The sequence below is a fragment of the Oncorhynchus mykiss genome, chromosome 28 (assembly GCF_057628025.1).
Source record: "Oncorhynchus mykiss isolate SJ-2025 chromosome 28, ASM5762802v1, whole genome shotgun sequence".
NCBI lineage: Eukaryota > Metazoa > Chordata > Actinopteri > Salmoniformes > Salmonidae > Oncorhynchus > Oncorhynchus mykiss.
In genome coordinates this window covers 15201677-15220123 of record NC_143049.1, presented here as the reverse complement: position 1 = coordinate 15220123, position 18447 = coordinate 15201677, and the positions used below count along the sequence as shown (strand labels likewise).

The 18447-nt window shown below is 42.8% G+C and overlaps 1 protein-coding gene across 2 annotated transcripts in view; it reads right to left on the bottom strand.

Annotated features, from left to right (window-relative positions):
• The window catches only part of LOC110508606 (voltage-dependent R-type calcium channel subunit alpha-1E), a 94339-nt gene extending 92641 nt beyond the window's left edge, over window positions 1-1698 (bottom strand). For both annotated transcript variants that reach the window (XM_036966537.2, XM_036966538.2), the window contains exon 1: window positions 1227-1698. In XM_036966537.2, coding sequence (XP_036822432.2) covers window positions 1227-1675 — 449 coding nt within the window. In that variant the 5' untranslated portion in view covers window positions 1676-1698. The remainder of the gene's footprint in view (window positions 1-1226) is intronic.
• Between the last annotated feature and the right edge of the window lie 16749 nt (window positions 1699-18447).

Genomic DNA, 18447 nt, shown 5'->3' with positions numbered 1-18447 from the left:
ATCTCTACTGCTCTACTGCTCATGTTTAGCAAATACCCAAACTATTTTGTGTATCGCTAGGAAGAACAAGACGTTCTCTTTCAATTGTCATCTCCACTATCTATCTGATTTTCCACGGTCTGCTTTGTTTTATTCTGTGGCATCCTCTAATGGTCAGGTATGCACACTACACTCAGATAAACCATGATAAACCATGATGCCTGGCCTTTCTGCTGGACATGCTATTAGGCCTCCAAAAACACTTGAGCTGGGATTCGGGGGGAACGCGTGGGAATAAATGTGTGAGTTCCCAAATTGAATCTCATTTTGACATGCTGAAACTGTTGTTAAGGGTGAATTCCCAGTGATTCCCAAACCTGATAGACACCATAGTGCAAGACTGAGAGAGTAACCGTTGCATTCAATGTTGCACATTGGAACACTGGGTTGCAACCCAAAATAAACAGCTCTCCCAATTATGTTTGGCTGTATATGATGAATGAGTGAGGGGGCGGTGGGGGGGGGGGGGGGGGGAGCAAGAGAGTGTGTGCTTGTGTAATAGGGATACAAAAGAGTAATTACGTACGTGTGTATGACAGAGTGAGAGAGAGCACAGAGAAGACAGAATGAGAGTGAATTCATCAGAGAGAAATAGAGAGAGAGAGGACACATGAGAGAAAGAAAGCATGAGAGAGACAGAGACAAAGAGAGAGTGACACAAGGACCCAGTATATAACAGTATGTGCTGTATGTACGGTATGATGAAGAGCATGTGTTGGGGCCGGTGGGGGCGAGAGGGGGATAGAGAAATGAGGGGGGTCGACAGTGATAGAGTGACACAGTCAAGTGAGTTCCTAAGGAGTTCCTTCCTGATGCTAAGGAGTTAATCAGAGCTCCAGGCTTCAGAGCTCAATGTTCCACAAGCAAGCTACGCATACTGTAGCTTAGGTTCAACATAATTTTGCTCTGCCCCATGGCAAAAATATAATAATAAATAGTAAGAATAATTATAATAATATATTTTGGGGGGGTTGGGGAGGCATGCTCGAACCTTGCGTCGGCCCTGCAAAACTGCGCTACGCCACTGACCTCAATGTTGGCTGATTATACTGTGCATTCCTATAAATGACTGTATACATTTTATTCCTGTATACATTCTGTACATTTCTTTCCCGTGCTTCTTTTCATCTTGACACATGCCAGAGATGTGAAGAGAGAACCCCTCCCCCTCTATCTTGTGTACTTACTCCCACTCTTTCCTGCGGGCTTGTGGTGTGCTCTGCATCTTGTGCGACTCGTGGGCTCTGATCACATCCTTCTGATCCACGATGCCCCCGCGTCTCCTCTGCATACTACAGGGGCTCACAGACCCCGAGCCTGTGTCCGACCCGGCCTTTTCCACCCTGTAAGGGACGTCGAAGCTGGCTGCCCGCGGGGGTAGAGCGAGGGTCTCCAGGCCGGAGCGGGGAACCTGCAGGGAGCAGGAACGGGACCCCTGGGCTAGGCCCCCCTGACGGGTGGTGCCCGGGCTGGGCATCGGGGTCCGACGCCATGCCTCGGGCTCAGGTAGAGAGAGGGAGGAGCGGGTGCCGTGCATCCCCCTACTGGTGGTGCAGACTTTGGGACCGGAAGCCAAACCCACTGGGGCACAGTGGTCTGGCATCAGAGAGAGAGATTTATCTGAGCTGTTGAGCATCTCTGGATAGAAGAGCTGCTGGGATCAACATAATGCTAGGGAGAGGGAGAGAGAGGGGGAGAGAGAGAGAGAGGGGGAGAGAGAGAGAGAGGGGGAGAGAGAGAGAGAGAGAGAGAGAGAGAGAGAGAGAGAGAGAGAGAGAGAGAGAGAGAGAGAGAGAGAGAGAGAGAAAGATAATATATGAACAATGTTCTGGTAATAGTTTTCTGTACAGAGTCTTAGAATACATTTTTTCTGTAACTCAATCTGATAACCAGAAGCTAATAACAAGCTAAAAAAAATCTCTGTTCGGTCTTATCTTATGCAGACCAGACAAGATTTGTTTTCTCCTATCTGCCTCGAGGTTCGCTATTTTAATCCTTTAACATCGTGTTCAATGTAGGAGCACCCAATGGTCACCTTTATTTCACAGTTGGTCCGTTCCTTTTAGTGATGATGACGATGTTGTCAAATAAAAGGAGTTGAAAGTCTGATCCTTGCGGAGGCGTAAGTCTGTATTGATATTTGACTGAAGAATAATTGGGTGTATCTTGCCATTTCGCACAGCTGGATGAAAAGAAAAGTACAGTGATCTCCCTGGATGCAGTCCTATGTTCTTTCGGCGTTAATAGCTGTTTATGTGAAGCTAACTACTAATACATAACCAATATTTACTAACGAACCAAGCACGTAGAGAGGATAATTGGGTAAGGAGAATTATAGATGGAAAACCGAGCTTTCACTCTAGACTTTTGTTTCTAGGGAACACAATACAATCTCCAAAACGAGGATGCTGACAACAGAATACGGCAATTACAATTCACCAATAGGAGAACATTCATTTCAATGGAGTAAAAGAATGACCTGATCCTCTCTAACCTCACCTTTCCTGAATGCAATCTGATTACACGAACAAAATCTACCCAATCATACACTATATTAAAATGACCTGAATAAGAGCACATCATTGGATGATAATGTAAATGCCAGGGGTTCATCACACCGTTATTAACATCCTTGCTCCAACGGATCTCACAGGATTACCCTGGCTGATCTTAATTTGATTACCCTGTTGCAGTATAACTTTCCTGCAATGCAAGAAATGTAAAACATGTAGTGTATTTGAGGTTTAAAAAGACTTCTGAAGTTTGTCATTTCCACTTTGAAATTTCAGACTTGATTATACCTTATGAAAAAATGCATAAAACGCTACAAAATTGTCCATTAATTATAATCCATATAAATATGTATATTTCCTGTTCCTGTAGGATTATTTTCCTGCTGTAGTAAACTAGCTCAAATTAGGATCCTACACCTGTATCAGGCACCTCAATTGGCTATTTAAGTATGTAGGCATTGGCAAGAGAACAGAACAGCGGATAGCTGTGACTGTCTGAGACAGAGGAGAGACAAGGCCGTTTCCATTGAGCAGGATCTGAAAGGAGCTTTATGGAGTGTGGGAGAGCTGAGGCACAGGGAGAGGAGGGAGAGTGAGTCACTTATCAGCAGCTAGGCTCATTAGACCTGTACAGCCACAGGAGACATGACTGCAGAGCTGCCTCTGCTCTCACCTAGGCTACAGTAGAGGGACAGCCTGTGACAGCCAGCATACCGTGAAAGGGTGAGAGTATTCTATTGTGCTTTGTGTCCTGGACCTTGGCCTCATATTATCATTAAAGCAACATTGAAGCTGTGGGAAAAAGGTTAGACACACCTAAACCAACACGATGTGAATCATATCAGTCTGGACTTCAGTTAATGCATAAGGTATATTTGAGCGGATCATTAGTAGTACTATTTATTCTGCCATATGACAGGTGTCATAGTAGCTGAATAAATGAATGACAGAAAAAGGTCTTCCCTCACAAACATAAAGCCATGGGGTAGCTAGAATAGAATAGAATAGACTAGATAATCAGGATGTCCACATGCCTGTTTCAATCGTCATCATAAAGTTAACCACTCCATTGAGATTCTCTTGTCATTTTTCATTTGGAAACATTTCCTTGGCTGTTATCTTGCACAACACTTAATTAGTGCGCCCACGTACCCGGAATTGTTTGAAACAAGAGTTGGCAAGTTATACCTGCCCTTTCTCCTAACTGGTGTGTGTCAAACATGGGTCGGCTGTGAAATGAAGATCCTAGATCCTAATGCGATAATAAAAGCAGGTATATTTGGAATTATAGGATGTTTTTATGGACATTTCAAATGAACGAAAACCACCAATTAAGAACATTACAATATAATCAGAGAACATAATAAACGACTAGAAACAACTTACAATGGTTCCGCAGGGAATACAGTAATGGAAGGTTGGAAGAAACACCAATTAACTGATCTGTAAAAACATAATTTACCTTGAAGTGACGTCCCTTTCTCCATTCTACATGTTATGCGACTCGCGGCAGGGCACCTGCTATCAAAATGACACGAAATTTGTCTTATTCTCTTCTTATTCCTCAAGTTGTCGTTGACTATGGTTAGAAACGATTTTGTGCGGAATCCTTGAGGGATGATGATTAGTGCTGTGCGGCTAAATCCAGGAGAGTGGGAGCCAAGGAGTCTAGCTGAGATCAACGTAGGCTACACAGGCTGCATAGGGAAGGAAGGGAAAGGGGCTATGCATGGAATTCATCCCAACAATCATATACTCTCTGCAGGGATATGAGTCAGTGTTAGATCAAGTACAGCATGTTATATTATATAGTCACTAGTATATTGCTAACATCTGTTAATTGATCATCTTAATGTTTACTGTGAATAATGTAACCCACTCAAGCCTATTTGAAAAGCCTAATAACAACAACAATTTATTCAACTTCTGTTGCGCTTTTCATTACAAAAAAAATAACCTCAAAGCACTTGAAAAAGCCAGAAAAAGACGATCAAGAATCAAATAAAACAGCTACAGTGTATGATAAGAGTCGGTCTGTACCACGATTTGAGTGTTTCCAGCCTCCAACAGATGGAGAAGATAGTCAATAGGGAATCACATGGCTTGAGCAGAGGGAGGTCAACAGTCCCACCTAATGTCACACCTGGTTTTATTCATTTGGAATTCCTTTTTCTTTCAGTTGAAGCACCATGCAATTGCTTGGACATCCTTCTGCTTAATCGATCAAGAAAGAACAAGGGTCAAAACTACTGTATGCCTAAGGAAGTGAATAAGAACATTATTTACACAATACATATCAATGCAATATTGTTGAAAGGGTCATAGGCTATTTGATACTATGGTGCTAAAGTAAAACTACAGAATACCACACATTTTCCACTAGATGGTGGCCTAGTCTTACAAGTATTACATTTACATTTGAGTCATTTAGCAAACACTCTTATCCATTACAACAGTAGAACCAATCACTCAATGACAGTCAGCGATAAACTCCTCAACTTGTTAAATATTCAGCTTTGTCAACTTCTATTTTGAAATAAAATGGTCAAGCATTGCAAGGAATGGAACTCTGAATATTAGATTTTTGAGTGATAGTCATATGGAAAGTGAAATGTGACAAATACGTTTAATTAAAGACAGACTCAGTAAGTCCCAAATAAAATGTCACTACTTCACCAAAAGTATGTGGACACCTGCTCGTCGAACATCTCATTCCAAAATCATGGACATTAATAAGGAATTGGTCCCACCTTTGTGCTATAATAGCCTCCACTCTTTTGGGAAGGCTTTCCACTAGATGTTGGAACATTGCTGTAGGAAACTTGCTTCTATTCAGCCACAAAAGCATTATTGAAGTTGAGTAGTTATGTTGGGCGGTTAGGCCTGGCTCGCAGTCGGCCTTCCAATTCATCCCAAAGGTGTTCGATGGGGTTGAGGTCAGGGCTCTGTGCAGGCCAGTCAAGTTCTTCCACACCAATCTCAACAAACCATTTTTGTATGGACCTCGCATTGTCATGCTGAAACAGGAAAGGGACTTACCCAAACTGTTGCCACAAAGTTAGAAGGACAGAATCATCTAAAATGTCATTTTATGCTGTGGCGTTATGATGTCCCTTCACTGGAACTAAGGGGCTTAGCCCGAACCATCAAAAACAGCCCCAGACCATTATTCCTCCTCTACCAAACTTTACAGTTGGCACTATGCATTCGAGCAGGTAGCGTTTTCCTGGCCTCCGCCAAACCAAGATTCGTCCAGCGGACTGCCAGATGGCGAAGCGTGATTCGTCACTCGGTTGTCCCATTCTGTGAGCTTGTGTAGCCTACCACTTCGTGGCTGAGCCTTTGTTGCTCCTAGACATTTCTGATTCACAATAACAGCACTTACAGTTGATCTGGGCAGATATAGCAGGTCAGAAATTTGACAAACTGACATTTTGGAAAGATGGCATCCTATGAAGGTGCCACATTGAAAGTCACTAAGCTCTTCTGTAAGGCCATTCTACTGCCAATGTTTGTCTATGGAGATTGCATGGCTGTGTGCTCGATTTATACACCAATCAGCAACGGGTGTGGCTGAAATAGACAAATCTACTAATTTGAAGGGGTGTCCACATACTTTTGTATATATAGTGTATCTTGAAATGTATAGATGAAATATTAATTTGCCATTTGGATCACTTCGAAGCGATACAAATAAAGGTTTTACGAATTATAAGTATATTAGCTTTGTTTACAAATTGCAGGTCAGATTTCTCCAGGTAATTATGACATGTTGCATGCATAGGCTTATTGATAATTTCTCTCGAACACGTTCTACATCTGTCCTTCTGATCCATCCACGACTACAGCAACACTTACATCAACAATACATATCGCTTTCAATACAAACGAGACTGTTAAATGAGAGTTGAGTGATACATAATAAATGTGTAATTTAGCTGACAAATTTATGACGTAAAGGTTCATAATATTGACTCCTGGCTGTCAGTCCGTCTATGCGTCTGCCTGTCTGTGCGACAGCTGACGATATATGCAGGAGCACAGATTTGAAAACACTGGTGGTGGTTCTGCAGTTACAAAATTGCTTTGATGTTGAGCGTCTGAATGAAAACTGGAATTGTGGACGATTTTCATTCAGCAAGGGATTGGGAATATTTTCAGAGTGCAACACTTGCTAGTTGGACCATATTTTAGACTTCTCAGCACGACCAGTGTTGCCAGTAGCATGCTGGACATTATGGCTAATAATTACTAAAGTGAGCTCTATCTACATATTGAAGAAACGAACTTGCTAATTTAGCGATTAGCCGACATAGTGGCGACTCATCATGTTTTGAGCCCGACCTGTCATTTTTGTCCTGTTTTGCATGTTATTTTGGCATTAATATGTGTCACATATCAATTTGCAAACAATGTAAAAACACATTTATGTAGTACAAACACGGGGTCTCTTTCTTGCTTCCTTGAGTATGGCAGCTCCAAAATGCAGGTGTTTCAGCCTAGCTCAGTGCTTTCTGTGGCGGTGGGGCAGCCAGCGGAAAATACAGAGCGAAGGGGCAGGTAATGTTCTCTAGTTGCGTCGTGATTGGCTCACAGCATATTCTACATGGGGAGCTAGGCAGTTACAGCCGCCTTGGGTGCTGCCAAAGAAGTACCCCATCCAAGAAGGCTTAAGGTCATTGGCCACAGATAAAATGATATCAAATCACATTATATCTACCATAGCTTTGATTGGACTGATAATGTCAACATCGTACTTTCGAAATCTTAGCTAGCAAGCTAAACAAACAAACAGCATGAATCACATTGACATTCTACTGGCAAATCCTTTTCAATCCTTGTCTTATGAAGAGAAATTATAGATAAAACGTGTCGGTGCTCATCGGCCATTGGACATAAACATTACACAACAAGTTGGAAATCGCAAATTCAACAATGAGTGGTTTGAAAGGAATCAGCGGCTAACTGCAAGCGTTGCAAAGCAATCACTATTTTGCTTCCTCGGCCTGCTATTTATGGACATGGTGTGTGGTCCAAGTCTGTGTTTAAGGATTTGAAACATCTGTCTGAAAGGGTCTCTTTTCCAAGCTTAAAAAGATAAACATTCTTAACCGACATTCCAAAACTATAGTTTGTTAACAAGACATTTGTTGAGTGGTTGTGACTCCAACCTAAGTGTATGTTAACTTCTAACTTCAACTGTATCCTTAGAGTTGGCAATAGTAACTAAGGTAAAACAAATGAAAATGCACATAGTTTGCTGCAGTGGTGACCCGTCACCTGTTTTGAGCCCAACCTGTTGTTTTTTCTACCTTGTGCATAACACAAGTAATTTTTTCAACAAGTGTTTACAGACAGATGATTTCACTTCTAATTCACTGTATCACAATTCCCATGGGTCAGAAGTTTACATACACTAAGTTGACTGTGCCTTTAAACAGCTTGGAAATTTCCAGAAAATTATGTCATGGCTTTAGAAGCTTCTGACAGACTAACTGACATCATTTGAGTCAATTGGAGGTGTACCTGTGGATGTATTTCAAGGGCTACCTTCAAACTCAGTTACTTTTTGCTTGACATCATGGGAAAATCAAAAGAAATCAGCCAAGACCTCAGAAAAAAATTGTAGACCTCCACAAGTCTGGTTCATCCTTGGGAGCAATTACCAAACGCCTGATGGTACCACGTTCATCTGGACAAACAATAGTATGCAAGTATAAACATCATGGGACCACACAGCTGTCATACCGCTCAGGAAGAAGACGCATTCTCTCCTAGAGATGAACGTACTTTGGTGCGAAAAGTGCAAATCAATCCTACAGTGCCTTGCGAAAGTATTCGGCCCCCTTGAACTTTGCGACCTTTTGCCACATTTCAGGCTTCAAACATAAAGATATAAAACTGTATTTTTTTTGTGAAGAATCAACAACAAGTGGGACACAATCATGAAGTGGAACGACATTTATTGGATAATTTTGCACGCCCAATTTTTCAGTTTTTGATTTGTTAAAAAAGTTTGAAATATCCAATAAATGTCGTTCCACTTCATGATTGTGTCCCACTTGTTGTTGATTCTTCACAAAAAAATACAGTTTTATATCTTTATGTTTGAAGCCTGAAATGTGGCAAAAGGTCGCAAAGTTCAAGGGGGCCGAATACATTCGCAAGGCACTGTATATCGACATAACCTGAAAGGTCGCTCAGCAAGGAAGAAGCCACTGCTCCAGAACCGCCATAAAAAAGCCAGACTACGGTTTGCAACTGCACATGGGAACAAAGATTGTACTTTTTGGAGAAATGTCCTCTGGTCTGATGAAACAAAAATGGAACTGTTTGGCCATCGTTATGTTTGGAGGAAAAAGGGGGAGGCTTGCAAGCCGAAGAACACCATCCCATCCGTGAAGCACGGGGGTGGCAGCATCATGTTGTGGGGTGCAGGAGGTGTGTGTTGCTGCAGGAGGAACTGGTGCACTTCACAAAATAGATGGCATCGTGAGGTAGGAAAATTATGTGGAAATATTGAAGCAACATCTCAAGACATCAGTCAGGAAGTTAAAGCTTGGTCACAAATGGGTCTTCCAAATGGACAATGACCCCAAGCTTACTTTCAAAGTAGTGGCAAAATGCCTTAAGGTCAACAAAGTCAAGGTATTGGAGTGGCCATCGCAAAGCCCTGACCTCAATCCCATAGAAAATGTGTGGGCAGAACTGAAAAAGCGTGTGCAAGCAAGGAGGCCTACAAACCTGACTGAGTTACGCCAGCTCTGTCAGGAGGAATGGGCCAAAATTTACCCAACTTATTGTGGGAAGCATGTGGAAGGCTACACGAAATGCTTGACCGAAGATAAACAATTTAAAGGCGATGCTACCAAATACTAATTGAGTGTATGTAAACTTCTGACCCACTGGGAATTTGATGAAAGAAAGAAATCATTCTCTCTACAATTATTCTGACATTTCACATTCTTAAAATAAAGTGGTGATCCTAACTGTCCTAAAACAGGGATTTTTTACTGAGATTAAATGTCAGGAATTGTGAAAAACTGAGTTTAAATGTATTTGGCTAAGGTGTATATAAACTTCTGACTTAAACTGTACATCCATTATATTAATGTATCCTTAATAAATTAACTTGCCTGGGTCAGAGAAGTTGTCAGTCTCATCACATTCATATGCATGGCACAGTGGAGATGACAAACAAAACTGCAACATGTTGCATGTCGGACACGCTAGGATTGTTACATGGGGACGAAATATTGTCTAGACACTATTTTCCGGGGGAGATTAAGTTTATAAATTTACTGGCTGGGCTGTGGGACAGTGGATGCGCATTGATAAATCTTACTGAACTGTTATCAGACATTCCCCATGGAATATGGGAATTGTGGTGCTATAAATCCCTGCTATCAACCAATCCGCATCCAGGACCCAAACAACCCATTTTATAACTGACCGACAGGCTCGATTCGTTCTTAAGTAGCAACATTTTTAATTGTGTTTTTTACATTGGATAAAAGTAAACACTCAGAGCTAGAAAATTGTATATCATACACTAGGAACAGTGTGAAAGTAATTCTGCTTTGAAAATTGGTCAACTTGTAACCCCACTTTTCAAAAAAATTCCCTTTAATGTTTTTGTACACCTACTGGCAGGGGCCGGCCATGGACATTCTGCTGCCCTAGGCGAGATAAAAAACTGCCGCCCCCCTCCTATACCGCTAAACTACGTACAGCAGGAGTCGGCAATAGGTTTGGGCTTGGGACAAAAAAACATTCTCAGCTAAAAGTTGGAGGAACAGAACATAATAGCAGCCCAATTCATATGCTACAGATTAAACACAATTTCAATGTCAATAACAGCCTAATATTTTAAATCTGATTACATTGATAAAATCACCAATGTCTCTATTAAATTTGATTTCTATGTTTATTTGTCTATTGATCGGGGAAAAACAGCTTGCAATCAAGAGAAAATGTTGCGCTGAAAAAGTCCCAAAAGAAAGGTGGATAAGGTTCCACGGATTGGGAGAAAACATTTACAGAAGTCTAATGGGTGGTTTAGCTCTACCAGATCTTCAGACATACTATTGGGCTGCAAATTTCAGAGCCCCTTTGAACTGGCTACAGACTGATCCTACTCACCCAAGACCTCTCTGGGTCCAGATTGAGTCTGAATCATGTAAACCTGCTGCACTTTCCTCTGTGTTGTGCTCGTCTCTCCCAATGTCCCTAGGCAAAAGGTGTGTCAACCCAATTGTAAAGCAGTCTCTTAAAATGTGGAATCAGTTCCGATTAGCATTTAGCCTTCGAGGCTTTTCTCTCTATCAGGCCCAATCAATTATGGGGCTTTTGGCATCTGGCACCTACTGGGCCTCTCCTCACCAGCCCAATTTCTCTTTGATGATACATTTGTCTCTTTTGCTCAGCTGCAGGAAAAGTCTCCAGACTAGGAACGTTGTTAGAGTTAACACACCTGAATTTCCCAATAGGCCTGTGAGTACAGCTATAGAGAGCATCTTTGAGCTAAACAAGCTTCCTAAGGGTGCAATTTCAGATGTATAGTACCAGTCAAAAGTTTGGACACACCTACTCATTCAAGGGATTTTCTTTATTTTTACTATTTTCTACATTATAGAATAATAGTGAAGACATCAAAACTATTAAATTACACATATGGAATCATGTAGTAACCAAAAAACGTGTTAAACAAATCAAAACATGTTTTATTTATTTATACTCTGATGGCATTCTTATTAAAACAAAAATGAATATGTATTTGACACCCCTGTGCTTTACTGGTAGGAGGAGCATTTCTTTGTGTTTTTTTTCAGAGGACATTGATGTTGGTGATTGATTTGATGGTGCCTAATGATTTTTATTGAATGTGGCTTGTGGATCCCTTATTCCTCTTGCCCAGTCAGAGACTAAAATGTGAGCTTGTTGTGCCCTGTTTTTTAAAATTTTGTTTACACTTACATTGTTTACAGAAAAATCATTGTAAACTTTAATTTTGGTCTGTGGACATGACTCTCTGTGAGTGTGAGTGGTTACATTTCTTCACCCCTATCCCTCGTCTGTTTACAGGAACAATGGCGAGGTGACCACTTTACCCTTATCCTACCCCTCCTCTGTTCCTCTGGTGATGTAGAGGTTAACCCAGGCCCTGGAGCCCCCACCATCACACCCATTCTCCAGGAGCTCTCATTTGTTGACTTCTGTAACCATAAAAGCCTTGGTTTCGTGCATGTTAACATTAGAAGCCTCCTCCCTAAGTTTGTTTTATTCAGTGCTTTAGCACACTTTGCCAACCCTGATGTCCTTGTCGTGTCTGAATCCTGGCTTAGGAAGGCCACCAAAAATTCTGAGATTTCCATCCCCAACTACAACATTTTCCGTCAAGATAGAACTGCCAAAGCGGGAAGAGTTGCAATCTACTGCAGAGATAGCCTACAAAGTTCTGTCATACTTTCCAGGTCTATGCCCAAACAGTTCAAGCTTCAAATTTTTTACATGAATCTCTCCAGAAATAAGTCTCTCACTGTTGCCGCCTGTTATAGACCCCCCTCTGCTCCCAGCTGGGCCCTGAACACCATATGTGAATTGATTGCCTCCCATCTATCTTCAGAGTTCGTTCTGTTAGGTGACCTAAACTGGGATATGCTTAAACTCTCTGAGATGTGTGGGGACGCTAGGGAAAATGCAGAGCGCTAAATTCAAATAAATTACTATAAAAATCACTTTCATTAAATTACACATGCAAGATAGCAAATTAAAGCTACACTTGTGAATCCGCCAACATGTCAGATTTCAAAAAGGCTTTTCAGCGAAAGCAAACAATGCTATTATCTGAGGATAGCACCTCCGTAAACAAAGAGAGAAAAGCATATTTCAACCCTGCAGAAATAAAAATATAATTCATGCCTTACCCTTGACGGGCTTCTTTTGTTGGTACTCCAATATGTCCCATAAACATCACGAATGGTCCTTCTGTTTGATTAATTCTGCCGATATATATCCAAAATGTCAATTTATTTGGCGAATTTGATCCAGAAAAACACAGGTTCCAACTTGCGCAACGTGACTACAAAATATCTCAAAAGTTACCTGTAAACTTTGCCAAAACATTTCAAACTACTTTTGTAATAGAACTTTAGGTATTTTGTAATGTAAATAATCGATAAAATTGAAGACGGGATGATCTGTGTTCAATACAGGAGGAAAACAAACTGTAGCTAGTTTTCTGGTCACGCGCCTCTATCTAACAGTACACTTCAAGTGACCCTCGTTCTGAACAGGGCTGCTTCTTCATTACACAAAGGAAAAACCTCAACCAATTTCTAAAGACTGGTGACATCCAGTGGAAGCGGTAGGAACTGCAAGAAGGTCCCTTAGAAATCTGGATTCCCAATTAAATTGAAAAGAGAGCGACCTCAAAAAAAAATTAAGATTCTGAATGGTTTGTCCTCGGGGTTTCGCCTGCTAAATAAGTTCTGTGATACTCACAGACGTGATTCAAACAGTTTTAGAAACTTCAACGTGTTTTCTACCCAAATCTACTAATAATATACATTTCTTATCTTCTGGGGATGAGTAGCAGGCAGTTGAATTTGGGCATGCATTTAATCCAGATGTGAAAATACTGCCCCCTGTCACCAAGAAGTTAACTACCCGGTAGTCCTACAATCTAAGCTAGATGCCCTCAATCTCACACACACTATCAAGGAACCCACCAGGTACAACCCTAAATCCGTAAACATGGGCACCCTCATAGATATTATCCTGACCAACTTGCCCTCCAAATACAACTCTGCTGTTTTCAATCAGGATCTCAGCAATCACTGCCTCATTGCCTGCATCCGCTATGGGTCCGCGGTCAAACGACCACCCCTCATCACTGTCAAACTCTCCCTAAAACACTTCTGCGAGCAGACCTTTCTAATCGACCTGGCCCGGGTATCCTGGAAGGATATTGACCTCATCCTGTCAGTCGAGGATACCTCGTCGCTCTTTAAAAGTAATTTCCTCACCAACTTAAATAAGCCTTCCCCGTTCAAAAAAATGTAGAACTAAGAACAGATATAGCCCTTGGTTCACTCCAGACCTGACTGCCCTCGACCAGCACAAAAACATCCTGTGGCAGACTGCACTAGCATCGAATAGTCTCCGCGATATGCAACTTTTCAGGGAAGTCAGGAACCAATACACGCAGTCAGTCAGGAAAGCAAAGGCTAGCTTTTTCAAACATAAATTTGTATCCTGTAGAGCTCTAACTCCAAAAAGTATTGGGACACTGTAAAGTCCATGGAGAATAAGAGCACCTCCTCCCAGCTGCCCACTGCTCTCAGGCTAGGTAACACTGTCACCACCGATAAATCCACAATAATCGAGAATTCCAACAAGCATTTCTCTACAGCTGGCCATGCGTTCCTCCTTGCTACCCCAACCCCGGCCAACAGCTCCGCACCCCCCGCAACTACTTGCCCAAGCTTTCCAGCTTCTCCTTCACCCAAATCCAGATAGCAGATGTTCTGAAATAACTGCACAACCTGGGCCCGTACAAATCAGCTTGGCTGGACAACCTGTACCCTCTCTTTCTAAAATGATCTGCCACCATTGTTGCAACCCCTAATACCTGCAAAATAATTTTGCACGCCCAATTTTTCAGTTTTTGAATTGTTAAAAAAGTTTGAAATATCCAATAAATGTCGTTCCACTTCATGATTGTGTCCCACTTGTTGTTGATTCTTCACAAAAAAATACAGTTTTTTATCTTTATGTTTGAAGCCTGAAATGTGGCAAAAGGTCGCAAAGTTCAAGGGGGCCGAATACTTTCGCAAGGCACTGTACATGTAGTACCTAGTTATTGGCCATATGTAATGTCCTGTTACTGTGGGTAACTGAATGTGTCTGTCACCAAGCTGAGGCTGACTATGAGGAGGACTTTCATTCCTCTGGGGAGAGCGTGAGTAAGGAGAGCAATTCCAGGTTCAGCCACAGCTCCAGCAGTGGCTAAAGCAGCAGCACCAACAGCACTGGCAAGCACTTACCATCTCCTCCTGAGCAGAGCAAAAGCCAGGTGAGTTATCCCTTCATATTGGTTGATGTTTTTGGATGCTTTTGTATTGTCCGTGTCTTGAAAAGTTCCTTTCTGAAGTGTCCAGTACTGTCTCCTACTAGAACTATTCCCTGTTCCAGACTCTGTCCAGACACAGGCCAGCCGCACCACTGTCGCCGAAGTCAGTCCAGACAAAGAGGTGAAAAAGACCGAACCTCAAGATGAGCTCGATGAGCTTCTGGACTAACTCGGGGATGATGGGTTCGATGATGATTTTGGCGTCAGTGGGGCAAAGATGAAGCAGCCCAGTAAACTGCAGCAGCCACTGGCAATGGCAGGTGGAAACCAGCAGCTCCAGGCTGAAGCCGGTGGCAAAAGAGCCTGCCAAAGAACCAAACAAGCCAAAGCCTAAGCCAAAGAAGGCTAAGATCCCTATGGCGGTGGCCCGCACAGTGCCTGGGGTGACCAGGCTGGTGTATCTGGCCACTGGGCACATTTGAACCCACTGCAAGCTGGCACGGGCCACGCATCCTGGATGACAAGGACAAACCAGACATCCATCTGGGTATATACGCAGAGGGATGTGATCTGGATACCCACAGCAAGCATAGCTACAGGATGGTAAACCTTGGCATAAACGCATAGATTACCACTTTTCACACATCGATTCACGCAATCAGCTATTTCACCCAATAAGTGTGAATTAGCTAACATGATATGGAACACTAGGGAATGGGAATCTCCTGACCTGACACGTTCGTTTTACAGGTGGTTGCTCATTGTTTGTGTGGTTTGGAGTGACCCTCGTATGTCTCTGTTGTTGACCTCAAGGACCTAAAGGACATCTTCCCAGAAGGAAAAGTTAAGAGGCTGCCATGGGAGAAGCCAGAGGACAGACACCACACCTACAAGTGCACCCTCAGCTTTGATAATATGGCAGAGGTTCAGGTGAAACAGAAGCAGGATTTGTGGAGTCAAGTCTTCCCGTGTTTGGGTGTGTTTCTGTGTGGACTTGCATCTGTGCATGTTTATTATCACTGCTTGTGAGGTTTTAAAGGCCAATGGCTGCAAGAAGGTAGAGGTGGACCTAACCAATAAGTTTGGCCAGACCTTCGCAACAAGCCTCAAGCCAGAGGAAACTGGACAGCGTGGACCACATTCTGGTAAGCTTTTTACAAGTGTGTTATCATTGTCCAAAATTGACACACACTGCTGGACCTAACGTAGCCTGTTGGACTCTTTCTGCATCAGGAGATGCAAGAGGAGTTGGCCATAAAAATTAGGATGGGCAACAGCTTCTTTGAATACCTGCTGGAGGACACTATTTATTTATTATTTTACCAGGTAAGTTGACTGAGAACACATTCTCATTTGCAGCAACGACCTGAGGAATAGTTACAGGGGAGAGGAGGGGGATGAATGAGCCCATTGTAAACTGGGGATTATTAGGTGACCGTGATGGTTTGAGGGCCAGATTGGGAATTTAGCCAGGACACCAGGGTTAACACCCCTACTCTTACAATAAGTGCCATGGGATCTTTAATGACCTCAGAGAGTCAGGACATCCGTTTAACATCCCATCCGAAAGACGGCACCCTACACAGGGCAGTGTCAATCAATCACTGCCCTGGGGCATTGGGATATTTTTTTTAGACCAGAGGAAAGAGTGCCTCCTATTGGCCCTCCAACACCACTTCCAGCAGCATCTGGTCTCCCATCCAGGAACTGATCCAGTTTAAGTGTTCTGTTGTGTGATGCATTGAAAGAAAATCTTGTACACTGCCAATAATTACGTCTTAAATAAGACAACCAGATCAACGAAAGGAAAGTTAACCAGCAGAACAACCCAACAACTTCTTACATATACTGAACAAAAATATAAATGCAACACGCATCATTTTAAAAGATTTTACTGAGTTATAGTTCATACAAGGATGTCAGTCAATTTAAATTAATTAATTAGGCCCAAATCTATGGATTTCACATGACAGGAAATACAGATATGCATCTGTTGGTCACAGATCCCTCAAAAACATGTAGGGGCGTGGATCAGAAAACCAATCAGTATCTGTTATGACCACCAATTGATCAGGCTGTTGATTGTGGCCTGTGGAATGTTGCCCCACTCTTCTTCAATGGCTGTGCAAAGTTGTTGGATATTGGCGGGAACTGGAAAAGGGTGTCATAAACGTTGATCCAGAGCATCCCAAACATACTCAATGGGTGACATGTCTGGTGAGTATGCAGGCCATGGAAGAACTGGGACATGTTAAGCTTCCAGGAATTGTGTACAGATCCTTGTGACATGACGTGTGCATTATCATGCTGAAACATGAGGCAATGGCGGCGGATGAATGGCACGACAATCGCCCAGCCTCAGGATCGCGTTACGGTATCTCTTTGCATTCCAATTGCCATCAATAAAATACAATTGTGTTCGTTGCCCGTAGCTTATGTCTGCCCATACCATAACCCCACAGCCACCATGGAGCACTCTTTTCAAAGTTGAAATCAGCCTATACGACGCCATACATGTGGTCTGTGGTTGCGAGGCTGGTTGGACGTACTGCCAAATTCTCTAAAATGACGTTGAAGGTGGCTTATGGTAGAGAAATAAACATTCGATTTTCTGGCAACAGTGCTGGTTGACATTCCTGCAGTCAGCATGCCAATTGCATGCTCCCTCAACTTGATACATACCGACAACAACGAGACAGCCTATAGGGAGTAGGTCAGAAACCTGGCCGTGTGGTGCCAGGACAACAACCTCAACGTGATCAAGACAAAGGAGATTATTGTGGACTACAGGAAAAAGAGGACCATTCTCATCAAGGGGGCTGCAGGGGACAGGTTGAGAGCTTCAAGTTCCTCGGTGTCCACATCACCAACAAACTAACATGGTCCAAGCACACCAAGACAGTTTTGAAGAGGGCACGACAAAACCTATTCCCCCTCAGGAAACTGAAAAGATTTGGCATGGGTCCGCAGATCCTCAAAAGCTGCACCATCGAGAGCACTGGTTGCATCACTGCCTGGTATGGCAACTGCTCGGCTTCTGACCGCAAGGTACTACAGAGGGTAGTGCGAACGGCCCAGTACATCACCAAGCGTCCTGCCATCTAGGACCTCTATACCAAAAAAAAAAACTAGATGATTACTTCAAGGATTACTTTTAAATTTAATGATATTTGCAGAAAAAAATATTGGACACCTGAGCGTATCTGACCACAAGTCAGAGACCACATTGATGACCACTAAATCTGAGACCGCTATGATGACACACCAAATGTGTTTGGATCGCGGGGGAAAAGAGCAAGAATAGGCTTTTGAAGGCTACAGTCCAAGCTATGTCTTCCAATGGTGCGACTGCTGTCGGCATCCAAAGATTATCCAACTTGAATAAACGCTTGGCGGTAAGGATGACAGCAGTGGTGTAGTCTGCGGCGATACGTGAATCACACCTCTGCTCTCTCATTTAGCGCCTCACGGATCGTGGTTGTTGTGGATGGCTGTTCACAAATCTAAATGTGTTTTTGAACACAATGGTTGAATTCAATAAGTTTAAGCTCATTGTTTTTGAAACCAGTGGACAGCCAGTGAAAATTGCGCTCTTGCAACAGTTGCATAGTGCGGATCCCAGCCTATGGAACAACAGCTGCATAGTGCGGAGCCAAGCCTATGGAACAACAGCTGCATAGTGCGGATCCAAGCCTATGGAACAACAGCTGCATAGTGCGGATCCAAGCCTATGGAACAACAGCTGCATAGTGCGGATCCAAGCCTATGGAACAACAGCTGCATAGTGCGGATCCAAGCCTATGGAACAACAGCTGCATAGTG